Source organism: Lycium ferocissimum, chromosome 5 (genome assembly GCF_029784015.1).
Source record: "Lycium ferocissimum isolate CSIRO_LF1 chromosome 5, AGI_CSIRO_Lferr_CH_V1, whole genome shotgun sequence".
Taxonomy (NCBI): Eukaryota; Viridiplantae; Streptophyta; class Magnoliopsida; order Solanales; family Solanaceae; genus Lycium; species Lycium ferocissimum.
Window position 1 is genome coordinate 18,562,721 of NC_081346.1, and position 14,334 is coordinate 18,577,054.

Sequence of the window (14,334 nt, forward strand, 5' to 3'; positions counted from 1 at the left end):
TAATTAATTAACCTAAGTTTGGCCGGTAAACCGTAGTTAACGGATCCTAGAGGATGCCTAACCCCTTCCCTTTAGGATAATTAGAACCCTTACCTAGAATCATACTGATTAAGCAGACTATTAACGGAGGTTTAGTTAACTTTACCTTAGTTAATTAGGTGCCCTAATTCACCTTAAAATCAATTAGGTGGCGACTCCTAAAATAAAGCAAAAATAGGAATCTCCAATATGTTGTACCTAATTTGACCCGGTCTAAATGGGGTACTTCAACTTGGCGACTCCGCTGGGGAAGGTGAAATAGGTTTTAACCATAACAACTTAGGCTAATTAAATTTTAGTTATTCCTCTTATGTGTTTTTTTTTTAAATTTATGTGGTCATTTTGTTATTTGTTGTAATTATTTATTTCATGTAAATTCTTGTAATTATTTGTTACTGCTTTCTTAAACTGTCATTCCGTTCATATTTCCTCCACTTTCGAAAATTCACACTATCACACGTACACGCGAGGTGTGTTTTGCGCACCCGCAAATTTCTTTCAAAAATCTCAAATTTTGGAGAGTTGGCATATGCGCGGGGTGTCCGAATTTTTGGTGACCGCGTAGCCTTCTCAGTCGAGTGGTCCGCTCGGGAACCTTGTGTCTAGTAAGCCAAATCTTAGAAAACTTAGGATAGAGCTATCCCACCAATTCTATTTAAGTCATGCATGCATAAACCTTAGGTGGGTTGGTCCTTAGTATCGACTCCACAATTAGGAAGCCTACCAAATTGTCGACGGGTTTCATAACCCAACGACCAACAAGCATATTATGTGTAACGTGATAATGATAGAAAGATCCAAGCCTAATTATGACATGTCGAGTTTGGGAAGTCACCATTTTTCTTTTTTGTAGGATGGACTTCGTTCCCCAGATTCCCAAAGTTAAGATGGTTAGTGGCGTCCCGAGCAAGCTGAGAGTATGGTGGGAAGACTTGAATCTGGGTAGTAGATTAGCTGTTACGAGGAGGTTGAAGTTCCTCAACTCACTGTTCCAGATTACTCCCGACAAGCATGTGATTAAAGCATTACTCAAGTTTTGGGATCCAAATCGAGTCGTCTTCAGATTTAAGGACTTCGAACTCACGCCCACATTGGAAGAAATCAGTTACTTCACTGATTTAAAATACCAAGGGAGAGGTCAGATTATCCCACACAGTCAGTCAGGGAAGAAATTTCTCCGCTATTTGGGATTGAAGAACACTAAAGAACTCAGATGCTTCGAGAATAACTGGGTTTCTTTGGATTACTTGTATGAGAGGTACGGGCGTCCGGATGGATACGCGCTGTTCAAGAAGGAATTCATATGCACCCCCGCCCACTAGCAAGTTAGACGTCCCATTGTGTTTGCCGTTGCCTTGCTTGGGACTTTGGTATTCCCACGTGAATATGGGAAAATCAGCACTTGCATATGTGCCGTGGCCCGAGAGCTTTTTTGAAGGAGTTGATGGGGCACAACTCACCTTGGTTCCCATGATTTTGGCGGAAATATTTCGAGCCCTGGGAAAGTGTAAAAGAGGTGAAACAAATTTCTTTGAGGGTTGCAATCTTCTCCTACAAATGTGGGCGATGGAACATTTTTACCAGCGTCCAAACATGGCAGACATATGCTTCAGTGATTCAAACAAAATTAGCAGCTTCTATGAAAGAACAAAGCCGTTTGTATCCCCAGTTGGCACTAATGACTGGTATGAATTTTTGGCTTCCCGAACTGGCGATCAGATCCAATGGAAATACCTGCTGCTATCACGTACCACAGCCTACATAAGAGGTAGAAGGCTTTACTATATTGAGCTTATTGGGTTGAAAGGCCTCCAGCCATACGCTCCAGCACGCGTACTCCGGCAGTTCGGCCTAGATCAAGTGATCCCTCTTCAAGCTAACATGAGTGGTTCTGAAATTCTTTTTGGGCCAGACTTCAGAGTTCCCAGGGCTGGTCAGATTCTCGAGGAATGGATTAATATTAATCCAATAAGTATTGGGGCTGGACCGGCAGGAGGTACCCCGGATATCACGCATGGCTTCAAGAAGACAATGGAGACATAGATCCTAGCCCAGCAGGTGAACCAGGCTTCGAGGATATCGGGAAGACGATTTGGATAAGACATGCTCGTTTGGGGACTATGGTTGTCACTCCCGAGATGTGGGCTCAAATGGCGAATATAATGCAGTATTTGGAGAATGCGGGAGCAGGTCCTAGCAATGATGGAGCGTCATCTTCGTTTCCACCGCCGGCGTAATCAAATGCAAAGATCTAGGCCAAGTCTTAGGATTGTTTTTACATTATGCCACTCGATGTATTTTAAATTATTGTCTTATCGATGTACTCGCTTTTGATATTTCAATGAAGCTTGGCCTTTCATTTTCCAAACTCAAGTGTCTCAATTTAATGGCTTGGATCACTCTATCATAATCTCAAATATTTAGCGTTAGGCCCACCTCTCGCACTATCGTCGCGCTAATTTTTCTTTTGCATGATTTTTTTTGCATTTTTGAAGGTTTTTTTATTTTGATTATTTATCAAAAGGTTGATTCGTGTTGACTTTTGAAGGTTTTTCTTTTATTTTTGATTATCACCCGTACTTCACAAGATCAAAAGCACGAGCATCCGACAACATGAATGATTCAGGGGCATCTGAACAGAATGGCTTGGGACTTATCACCGTTCCGAGAGACGAGCCTGAGGCTTCAGAGGGAAGGAATGCTGACGGACTCATAGCCCAATTGATACAACAAGTGGCCGATATGCAAAATGAAATTAAGCGATTGCGAAATCTCACTAACCTGTCCATTACCCTCAACACTCCTCCTCATGAACAAAGAACAAGTGCGGCAATCCCACCATCCTTTTCGCCTGTCGACTCGCCTGCCCCTCAACCATTTCCCTCAAACCCTCCACTTCACACAATCAATCCAAACACTACTAATTCACCTCCCGTCCCACAACAAACTAATCCACAGCAAACCATCTCTCAACAATCTAATCCACAACAAGCCACCCCACAAACAACTAACCTAGCCTTCCCGCAACAAAATAACCCACAACGAGCCATACCACAACAAAATAACCCGCAACAAGCCAACCCGCAACCAGTCAATCCACAACAAGTTAACTTTCAACAAGCTAATCCATTACCCTTCACCACCCCATATATTCCTCAGCCTTCAGTTATCCAAAACATCCCACTCAACCAGACTACCCCACTTACCCAAAGCTACCAAGCAACCCAACACATACCTTTGGCACACGCCGCTAACCATAACACGCAGTATGTGCCACCGGTATATGTAGCGGAAGCTCAACCCTTCACTACCACATTACAAGCCGTGCCGCAACCAGAGGCTGATCCTTATGAGGAGATAGAAAGGGAAGCTAGGGCAAGAGCGGAAGAGAACGTTGCAAAGGAGATTCGTAGTCTGAAGGAAGCATTTAGAAGCATCCAAACTCACAAAGGATGTGAAGGACTGGAATACGAGGATCTGTGTATTCATCCCGACATTGAGTTGCCTGCTGGATATAAGGTGCCGAAATTTGATATGTTTGATGGAAAAGGAAATCCTCGGGCTCATTTGAGATCGTACTGTGACAAGCTTGTTGGAGTAGGGAAAGATCAAGCCATTAGGATGAAGCTGTTTATAAGGAGCTTAACAGGAGAAGCGCTTGATTGGTACACATGCCAAGATCCGCAGAAGTGGCGTAGTTGGGGAGAGATGGCGCAAGAATTCATGGATAGGTTCAGGTTTAACACTGAAACTGTCCCAGACAGATTCTATCTGATGAAGTTGGAAAGGAAGTCAACAGAAACTTTCAGAGAGTATGCTATGCGGTGGAGAGCAGAAGCCGCAAAGGTCCAGCCTCCGATGGCGGAAAGTGAGATGACGACGCTTTTTGTACAATCTCTAAAAGATGCAACATACTACGAAAGGTTGATAAGCGTCATCGGGCAAAAGTTTTCTGAAGTTATCAGGATGGGAGATTTCATAGAAGAAGGTATCAAGACAGGAAGAATCACAAATTTGGCAGCCTTGCAAGCAACAAGTAAGGCAATTCAATCAGATTCAATTGGGGGAGCAGTTAAGAAGAAGAAGGACGGAGTGTCCGCGGTCATGACCATCCAGGAACGTAGACCAAACCAGATGTTAACCTACCAATACCCTTCATCCCAGCCCGCATATTAGCCAATACACCCAAACCCCTCAGCCTTATTACCAGCCTCCACCCACTCCCTACCCTGTTTACCACACCCAGCCAATATATTGTCCACCTCGAGCACCTGCCTATCAAAGCCCATCACGATACCGACCAACCTACTCGCCTCAACCCCAATACCAACCACAAAATCGTCCACAAAATACACCCAGATCTCGCCCAAACTTTGAAAGAAAACCCACTAAAACTTATACACCATTAGCCAAACCCTTAGCCCAATTATATGAAAGATTGAGAACCGCAGGGATACTCCAACCGATTCAAGGAAGAGTTCCTAACCCCCTTCCTGGATGGTATGATGGGACTAAGCATTGTGCGTATCACTCAGGAGTTGCCGGACATGATACTGAAAATTGCCTTACTCTTAAAGATAAAATTGAGGCGTTGATCAAAGAAGGAGTCATCCAGCTCAAAGGGGCTCCCCCAAATATAAATGACAATCCTCTGCCCAATCATGGTGATGCAAATGTGAACATGATCGCCATTGATGAAGAATGTAACCTGGAAGGGACTATTGTACCAGTCAAAAAAGAGGAAAAGGTTGAATCATCAGCCTTTATCGCTCCCGTAATTACAGTTCAAGTGAGGGCACCGATTGAAGTGGAAGTGCTCACTCCCAGGCCTAAGATCACAGCCTTAGTTGCTCAGGCACCTTCTTTCAACACCAAAGCAGTTCCTTGGAATTACTCGGCTGATGAAAGGAACAAAGGAAAGGCAAAATTGGTTGTAGAAACTGTTGCTGCCGGGATGACAAGATCTGGGCGGTGTTATGCCCCCGAAGAGGTAGCGCGAGGGCCACCGAGTAAAGAAAATAACCAAAAGAAGGCTGTGACCGAGGCTGAAGTAGAAGAATTTTGGAGGAAGATGCCAACTAAAGAATATTCTGTGGTAGAACAACTGAAGAAAACACCAGCCCAAATTTCTTTATTATCATTATTGATGAATTCTGAAACCCACAGGAGCGCTCTAGTGAAGGTACTGAATGAAGCTTATGTTCCAGCTGAGACCTCTAGCGAGAAATTTTCAGCCATGGTTGGAGAAGTCCTGGAAGCCCACAAAGTCTCTTTTCATGACGATGAGTTACCACCTGAAGGTTTGGGGTACAACAAGGCATTGAACATCACAGTCAAATGCAGAGATAAGTTCATTTCTAAAGTATTTATTGATGGAGGTTCAGCTGTTAACATATGTCATGTCGTTACTCTTCGAGCTTTAGGAATTGACATCGGAAAACTTCGTGATAGTCACGTGAGGGTCAAAGGTTTTGATGGAGCTCAAAGGGGGTGTCGTAGGGGAAATTGACTTGATATTGGAGATTGGACCCGTGGAGTTTACGGTCGAATTCCAAGTGATGGACATATCCGCTAGCTACAACTTGCTGATAGGAAGGCCCTGGATCCATATGGCTGGTGCAGTCCCTTCTACTTTACACCAAAATTTGAAATTTGTCTGGAATCATCAAGAAGTTGTGATCCATGGAGAGGGCAACAATTCAATTTATCCCGAAAATTCAATTCCTGTTATTAAAAGTGTAGAAAAGCTAGATGGATCTGTTTTCCATATTAAGGAAACCATGTGTACTACTTGAGCTGAAAGGGTAAAGTTGCCACGTGTGCTTATGATGGTGGCTTGGGAAATGTTAAAGAATGGTTTTAAGCCTGGTCGGGGTCTTGGAGTGAACTTGGATGGAATAGTAGAACCAATTCAATTACCCGGCCAGAAGGATACTTTTGGTCTTGGATACGAGCCCACTCTTGAAGAAATTTCACTGGCTAGTCTCAGAAGGAAAGGTGATATTCCCTTGCCAAAGCCTGTCCCGCTCCTGAATCAGTCATTTTTCAAGGCGTCTGTCACCCAAGTACCAGAGGAAGCTGCTGAAGATAACCTCGTGGAAGGTCTCAAGAACCTATTCATTGCCGAGGAAGAAGCTGAATGCAATGTGATTCTGAACGATTGCCCAGAAACTCCAACTATCTAGGATGCTAATCCTGGAGATTCTTTAAACAATTGGACTTGTACCCCACCCCCAGTTCTCCGGGAGTCTTGGTAGATGATTTGTATTAGTATTTGATGAAAACAACGCGATTCAAATTTGAGGCCTGAATCGTGTTTATACTTTTGTTATATTTTGCCTCCACCTTTTGAAAGCTTAAATGCCAAATCCAAACTATAATTTTCTATTTTAATTTCGTCTTCATTTAATTAATTTCTCTGTTCCTTTTCAGCAATCAAACTAGTAAATCTGCCGATACTGTGAATTTGACACATAATTAAACAAGCGAACCAATTCTAAATGCCGAACAAGATTCCGAAGAACATGAAGAGGACCTGCAACCTGAAGAGTTAACCAAAGATTTTAAACATTTTGAGAATAAGCCAAAGCCAAATTTGGATGAAACAGAGACCATAAATTTGGGGGATTCAGAAACTGTGAAGGAAACAAGAATTAGTGTCCATTTAACCCCGTCACAAAGGGAAGAATTGATCAACCTTTTGAGACAGTATATAGACGTGTTCGCATGGTCTTATGATGACATGCCGGGACTAAGCACAGATATTGTGTCGCACAAGTTGCCTATTGATCCCTCCTGCCCTCCGGTGAAGCAAAAGAAGAGAAATATTAAGCCGGATTTGAGTTTAAAAATCAAAGAAGAAGTCTCCAAGCAATTTGACGCAAAAGTTATTCGGGCTGCGAGGTACCCCACTTGGTTAGCCAACATCGTGCCTGTGCCTAAGAAAGATGGCAAAGTCAGAGTGTGTGTGGACTATCGGGATCTCAACAGGGCCAGTCCGAAGGATGACTTTCCCCTTCCAAATATTCACATACTCATTGATAACTGTGCGAAGTATGAGTTGCAGTCATTCATTGATTGCTTCGCAGGGTACCACCAAATTCTGATGGATGAAGAAGATGCTGAGAAAACGGCATTTGTCACACCTTGGGGAGTATACTATTATCGAGTGATGCCTTTTGGACTCAAGAATGCAGGTGCCACCTATATGAGAGCCATGACTACTATTTTTCATGACATGATCCACAAGGAGATTGAAGTCTATGTGGATGATATCATCATCAAGTCACGAAAGAGTTCAGATCACTTGACGGATTTGAAGAAGTTTTTCGACAGGTTGAGGCGATATAACTTGAAATTAAATCCCGCAAAGTGTGCATTTGGTGTTCCTGCTGGGAAGCTGTTAGGTTTTATTGTGAGCAGGAGGGCATAGAATTGGATCCTTCAAAGATAAAGGCTATTCAAGAGTTGCCTCGCCCCAAAGAGTCGAAAGGACGTGATGAGTTTCCCGGTCGTCTCAACCACATTAGCCGGTTCACAGCACGATCGACGTGAATATGGATCCGATAATCAAGCTATTGAGGAAAGATGCTGCTACCAAATGGACGGAAGATTGTCAACGAGCTTTTGATAAAATCAAGGAGTATTTGTCTAATTCGCCTGTTTTGGTGCCCCCAGAAGCTGGAAGATCTTTGTTATTATATTTGTTTGTGTTAGCAAATACATTTGGATGCATGCTGGGACAACATGATGAAACAGGAAAGAAGGAGCAAGCAATATACTATTTGAGCAAGAAGTTCACGCCTTATGAGGCCCGTTATACTTTGTTGGAACGCACCGTCGTTCTTTGACTTAGGTTGCACAAAAGTTGAGACATTACCCGTCCGCATATACTACTTATCTCATCTCAAGGATGGATCCACTCAAGTATATCTTTCGGAAAGCCCATGCCTCATCGGGAAGTTGGCCAAATGGCGATTTTGCTAAGTGAGTTCGATATTGTATATATCACCCAAAAAGGCTATCAAAGGGCAAGCAATAGAACGCTCATCTCGCCGAACATCCCGTAGATGAAGAATACATGCCTCTCAAAACTTATTTCCCGATGAAGAGGTGTTGTTTGTTTGAGAAGATATCTCGAGGAATACCCGTAGTGGAGAATGTTCTTTGATGGGAAAGCAAACTCCAAAGGAGTTGGCATTGGAAGCTTTTAATTTCGGTGCATTATCCAATTTCAAAAGAAAATGTTTCCGTGCACCAATAATATGGCGAATATGAAGCTTGTATTCTTGGACTCGGCAATGGCAATGACATGAACATACAAGAATTATTGGTTATAGGTGATTCTGACTTACTGATTCATCAAGTACAAGGCGAGTGGACCACTAAGAACGTGAAGATACTTCCGTACCTGCATTGTGTGAAAGATTTGTGTAAGAGATTTATCAAGGTGGAATTCAAGCATGTCCCAAGGGCTCAAAATGAGTTTGCTGATGCTTTGGCAACCTTATCCTCTATGATTCAGGACCCGGACAAGAGTTACATAGATCCTATCAAGGTGAATGTGCACGATCAGCAAGCCTATTGTTTCCATGTAGATGAAGAACCTGATGGAGAACCTTGGTACTATGACATTAAGAAGTATCTCAAGGCAGGAGACTATCCAGAAGGCATAACCAGTGTTCAGAAGAGAACACTTCGAAGATTAGCAAACCACTTTTTCCTAAATGGAGAAATCCTTTATAGGAGGACTCCAGATTTAGGATTGCTAAGGTGTGTTGATGCCAAAGAAGCGGTCAAGTTGATTGAAGAAGTGCATGGCGGTACATGTGGGCCTCACATGAATGGTTTTACTCTGGCTAAGAAAATTCTACGAGCTGGCTATTTCTGGATGACTATGGAAACAGACTGCATTCGTTTTGTGCAAAAGTGTCACCAATGTCAGATTCATGGTGATTTGATTCGCGTCCCACCAAATGAATTAAATGTGACGAGTTCTCCTTGGCCGTTTGTAGCTTGGGGCATGGATGTTATTGGCCCTATCGAGCCGGCCGCGTCAAATGGACATAGGTTCATTCTGGTAGCTATCGATTATTTCACGAAATAGGTAGAAGCATCTTCGCACAAGTCAGTGACGAAGAAGGTGGTGGTAGAATTTGTTCGCAATAACATCATTTGTCGATTCGGAATCCCCGAGTCAATTATAACAGATAATGGAGCTAATCTCAATAGTGATCTGATGAGGGAGATTTGTGAAACATTTAAGATTATCCACCGTAATTCCACCCCTTATCGACCTCAGATGAATGGAGCAGTTGAAGCAGCCAATAAAAACATCAAGAGAATATTGCGGAAGATGATTGATAATTACAGACAATGGCACAAAAAATTGCCATTGGCCCTTCTCGATTATCGCACCACTGTTAGGACCTCAACTGGGGCAACACCTTATCTTTTGGTCTATGGAACAGAGGTTGTGTTACCTGCAGAGGTAGAGATACCATCGTTAAGGATTATCCAAGAAGCTGAGTTAAGTGATGCCAAGTGGGTACAAAATCGATATGAACAATTGATGCTCATTGACGAAAAGAGGATGAATGCAGTTTGTCATAGACAACTTTATCAGAACAGAATGGCCAAAGATTTCAACAAGAAGGTAAGACCAAGACAATTCAAACCGGGGCAATTGGTGTTGAAGCGTATATTCCCACATTAAAATGAAGCTAAGGGAAAATTTGCACCTAATCGGCAAGTGGCCTTACATGGTTCATCGAGTACCTTGGAGGAGCACTAATTTTAGCGAGAAATAGATGGCGAAGTGTGGCCAAAAGCTATCAATGCGGATGCGCCAAGAGATACTACGTCTAGGAGCTTTTCATTTATTTTATATGTAATGTCTTGTAATGTCTTTCTATGTAATGAAACTACATTTCCTCGGCGGGATATGTAGGAAACCCATGTCGGGTTTGGTCTCTTTAAGATAGAAATTTCTAAAATTTCATTTGCTTGTAATATGAACTACGCCTAACCTGATTCCCGTGGTGGGATACGTAGGCGGCCTACATAGGCTTCGGTCACATTATTAGAAAATTTTAATTTTATTTTTGTATGTTATGAACTACGCCTGGCCTGATTTCGGTGGTGGGATACGTAGGCGGCCTACATAGGCCTCAGTCACATTATTAGAAAATTTTAATTTTGTTTTGCCTTATATGTCTTGAACTACGCTTGGCCTGATTCCCTTGGCGGGATACGTAGGCAGCCTACATAAGGCTCGGTCTCATCGTGTTAAAGTTCCATATCCTCCTATGCCAGAAACTGGGACAATTTTTAAGGGCATCATTGCAAGAAGACATTGAGAGATAAGGTCAATTGAACCGTCAGACAGACGAAAAGACTTTGGAGAAAGGACGTTCGCTTTGTTTCACAACGTGTCACAATTCCAAGTTCGGTAGAATTTGTTCATCACTATATATGTATTTCACTATGCATATTTTCTTTTGAAATAATATGATTTCTATTAATTAGATAATTTTATTAGTTGGCCAAGACTTAGAAATAGGCGGAGGTTACAAGTCCATACAAAGCTAGAAGCACGAAGCATCAAGAGCTGGATCTTCAAAGTCAACGCGAATCAACCTCCCCCCCCCCCAAAACTTACAAATTTTCTTTGAGCGCAGGTTCTCAAGTTGCGGAAGCCCAAATATATAATGTTTGCAGCCCTGCAAGGATCGCACGTCGAACGGCTTGAGTTTTCTTATAACAATTATGCCTCTCGAGCATCAATAATTTTCGAAGTTTGCAACAAATTACTGCTTGAGTCTTGCAAATGATTTTTCAAACGTGTCGATGCACAAATATTTCCTATTGCTTCCAAATGCCTCACATAAATGCTTTCAAATACCCTGCGCACGCACTATTGCTTCAAATGCCCCGCACTGCACATGGACTACTGCTTTCAAATGCACTGCACATACACTGCATCAATGCTCGCAGACGCACCGCACATGCATTGCATTATCACTTCCAAATGCCCCGCACTGCACATGCACTACTGCTTTCAAACGCACCGCACATACATTGCGTCATTACTCGCGAACGCACCGCACGTGCATGGCATTCAAGTGCCCTGCAAAGGCACCGCATCATTGCTCGCAAACGCACCGCACGTGTATTGCATTCAAGTACCCTGCAAAGGCATTACATCATTGCTCGCAAACGCACCGCACGTGCATTGCATTCAAGGGCACGGCAAAGACACTACATCATTTCTCACGAACGCACCGCATGTGCATTGCATTCAAGTGCCCTGGAAAAGCACTGCAGCATTGCTCGCCAACGCACCGCACATGCACGGCTTTATTATTTCCAAATGCCCTGCAAACGCACTGCATTATACCGGCTTAGAAAGCCTCATTTTTCATAAATCATTCGGCTTAAATAGCCCATCCGGTTTAAGGCCTCATTAATCATCGCCGAAAGGCATCATTATCATGAATCATCGGCCTAAAACCTCATTTGCATCAGCCTCAGCAAGGCTATCATTTTAATCATTGCAGCTCTTTCGCGGATTTATTTTACATCGCTTTACTTTTGACATTTATTCTTACTGACTATTTTATCTAGTTTAAGTTTCGCAGGAGCTTTAGCGCAACGTGAAACTATTTCTTCGGTAGCGAACTGGGGCAATTTGTTGGGAAGGATAATCAGACTTCCCGACGAGGGTCGAAGATCCACCTCGAACACTCGCTTCCAACCCCAAATATCCGCTTGTATTCCAGCACACTCAATTTTCTTAGAATTTCGAGTTCTACAATAACGCCCAGCGTCATTATAAGTTGACACTGGGACAATATTTTGTAAAGATCCACGTCAATTGGGTGCGCTATTCTTAGGAGTCGTAGTTATCTCAGAACTACACACGGCCTGATTCTCGTGCAGCCCGAGATATGTAGGCAACTCGGAGACCAGAGTTCGGCCATAATCTTTTCAAAATTCTATTTACTGTTAGTCCTCCAAAATCCTTTAGTCGGGACAAAATAGGCTACTGAGTCAACGTCTTTGCCCGAAAATTCTTTCATCATCACCGGGCAAAGAGGGACAAGTTGTTGACACCCGATTTTGTCCCGTCTTCCCCAAAATATCTATTTTACGCTTCTAGTGTTTTCAGCAACTTATGAAATAATTATTTATATTTTACTATAATTATTAACTTTTATTAGATTTTAACGGCGTTTCATTGTTCTATTACAATCACTAGCGGTCATTATTCTTATCACTATTATCCTTATTATTATTATTATTATTATTATTATTATTATTATTATTATTATTATTATTATTATTATTATTATTTCGTTATTATTATTATTACCAGTATTATTATAATTCGTATTTTTATCATTTCAGTATTTTTACCATACTACGCACACGCGTCGCATTTATTTTCGCACAATTAAATAATGACATTTATTTCTCGTCAATTTTCAAAAAATATTATTGCACGACCATTATGACGTCATATAATTCTATTTTTTATCTGAGTATTAATAAATACATACTTTTTATTAGGTAATGTTTTAACACACATTAGCATATTGTTAATTAAAATGGGTCTTTTATTTAAATTTAGAAGTCCATAATCAATCCCAAATTACTTGGGTCAAAAACTATTTTGTACGAGACCAGCCCATATTTTTAAAATCGCCCAAACCAACCTAGCCCACCATCACTCAGCCCATCCTGCAACCGACCCAGCCCAAGATCCGGTCCATTAATTCTCAGCCGACCCGTTTTCGTTTCAAAAGAGAGGGAACCACTAGGGTTCCCATTTTCTCCTCTTTCATCCGCCGCTCCCTCCACCGTTCTCTCTCTCTCCTCTTCTTCTCTCTATTCGTTGACAAATAGAGCAAGGAAACAGACGCCTTTCACCTTCCCCAGGCCTTGCATGGCCATTTCGAGGAAGGCAATTAATGTTTTGTACCCTCTCGCCAATTTTTCAACCGTTGAAGAGGTAAGAGTTTTTGTTTTCTTCTTCTTTCTTTCTCGCGTGCTTCTGAGAAATCTTAATGGGTTTTGTTTGTTTTGAACGCAAATCATTTTTTTTTATTCGTTCCTTTGACTTCGGGTACAAAAAACTTTATTAATATTGTCTCTTCTTCTGGTTTTCTGACCGATGTCAGAAGGGTTTTTAGCGTTTTATGTTTGAAAAGGGTTCAATCCCGCCCATTTTATGAAACCCTAGCAAACCCTAGATTTTCCCCCTATAAATAATCGTCTCTGGGTTCGTTTTAAAAAAAGTTCTTCGGATCGGAAAACCCCCCCAAAAAAATTAAGAAGTCTTTTTAACCGAGAAATTCCCCTCAAAATTGAAACAAGTTTTTTTTTCTTTCTTTTCAGCCGCAAAATCTCCTCTAAACAAAGCACAAGTTTAAGCCACCTGAAAATTCCCCAGAAAGATTAGTTTATTTTAGCAGTGGTAGCATTGTTCGATATCGGGGAAAAAAATCTAAATCATATTCTTTGTTTCCGCACTTGGTTCTGTTTGGGTTTGAGGAAATACTAACTCGGCGGATTCGGTGCTGCCGAGGTATACGAAGCTCGCGCCTCACTTCGCTGCACCCGAAGAAGGTAAACTTTCCTCCTTTTAGTATAATGCCTTCAATTTAGTGTTTATGTCCGTATGTTTAATGTTTTGGTTGTGTTTGTTTAGATTAGTTTACGATTAGTCTCAATAAATGTCGCTTTAGGTTTAATTATTGTGGTTAAGTTGTTGGTTGTTGACCATGGTGTGGATTAACCGGTTTGTCGATGTTGGTGTTAGTTCACATGAGTATGCCTAATTAGCTTGGTCATTTACCATTTGTTCAAGTGATTGGTCAATGCGTTAGTTTCCGTGAAATCGGTCGGTTAATCGTTGGCTTTACAACTTGTTTTTTTAGTTTGAAGTGTTGTTTAATCTTTTCGTATTCATAGATGCGCATCCGTATGTGTTTACAGTTGGGTCTTGCTTAACTGATGTCATTTGTTGTGCTATATGGCTCATCATTTGTTGGTTCATTAGTATATCTAGTCTGATCAATGATTCAAGTACGAGCTAGTGGTTATTAAGCTTACGAAATTGAAATAAAAGGACTTCTGTCTACTTTATCCCTCATGATCCTGTCAAAATTGTTAAATGAGGCAAGCCATCTAACTTAAATATTCCTCACTTTGAAACCAGTAGTTCATATTCCAACATGCTTAAAAGGTTAAACTCTGTTTGTTCTTCTCTCACACTTGAACGTATAGTTAGGC

The 14,334-nt window shown here is 41.7% G+C and overlaps 2 protein-coding genes across 2 annotated transcripts; both read left to right on the top strand.

Moving 5' to 3' along the window:
* Positions 1-2,652: 2,652 nt before the first annotated feature.
* On the top strand, positions 2,653-5,548 carry LOC132057621 (uncharacterized). Its single transcript, XM_059450247.1, has 2 exons — positions 2,653-4,159; positions 4,491-5,548. The coding sequence occupies exons 1-2, from the start codon at positions 2,653-2,655 to the stop codon at positions 5,546-5,548; spliced, it is 2,565 nt and encodes an 854-aa protein (XP_059306230.1).
* Positions 5,549-8,350: 2,802 nt separating this feature from the next.
* On the top strand, positions 8,351-9,754 carry LOC132057622 (uncharacterized). Its single transcript, XM_059450249.1, has 2 exons — positions 8,351-9,049; positions 9,146-9,754. The coding sequence occupies exons 1-2, from the start codon at positions 8,351-8,353 to the stop codon at positions 9,752-9,754; spliced, it is 1,308 nt and encodes a 435-aa protein (XP_059306232.1).
* The last annotated feature ends 4,580 nt before the right edge of the window (positions 9,755-14,334 follow it).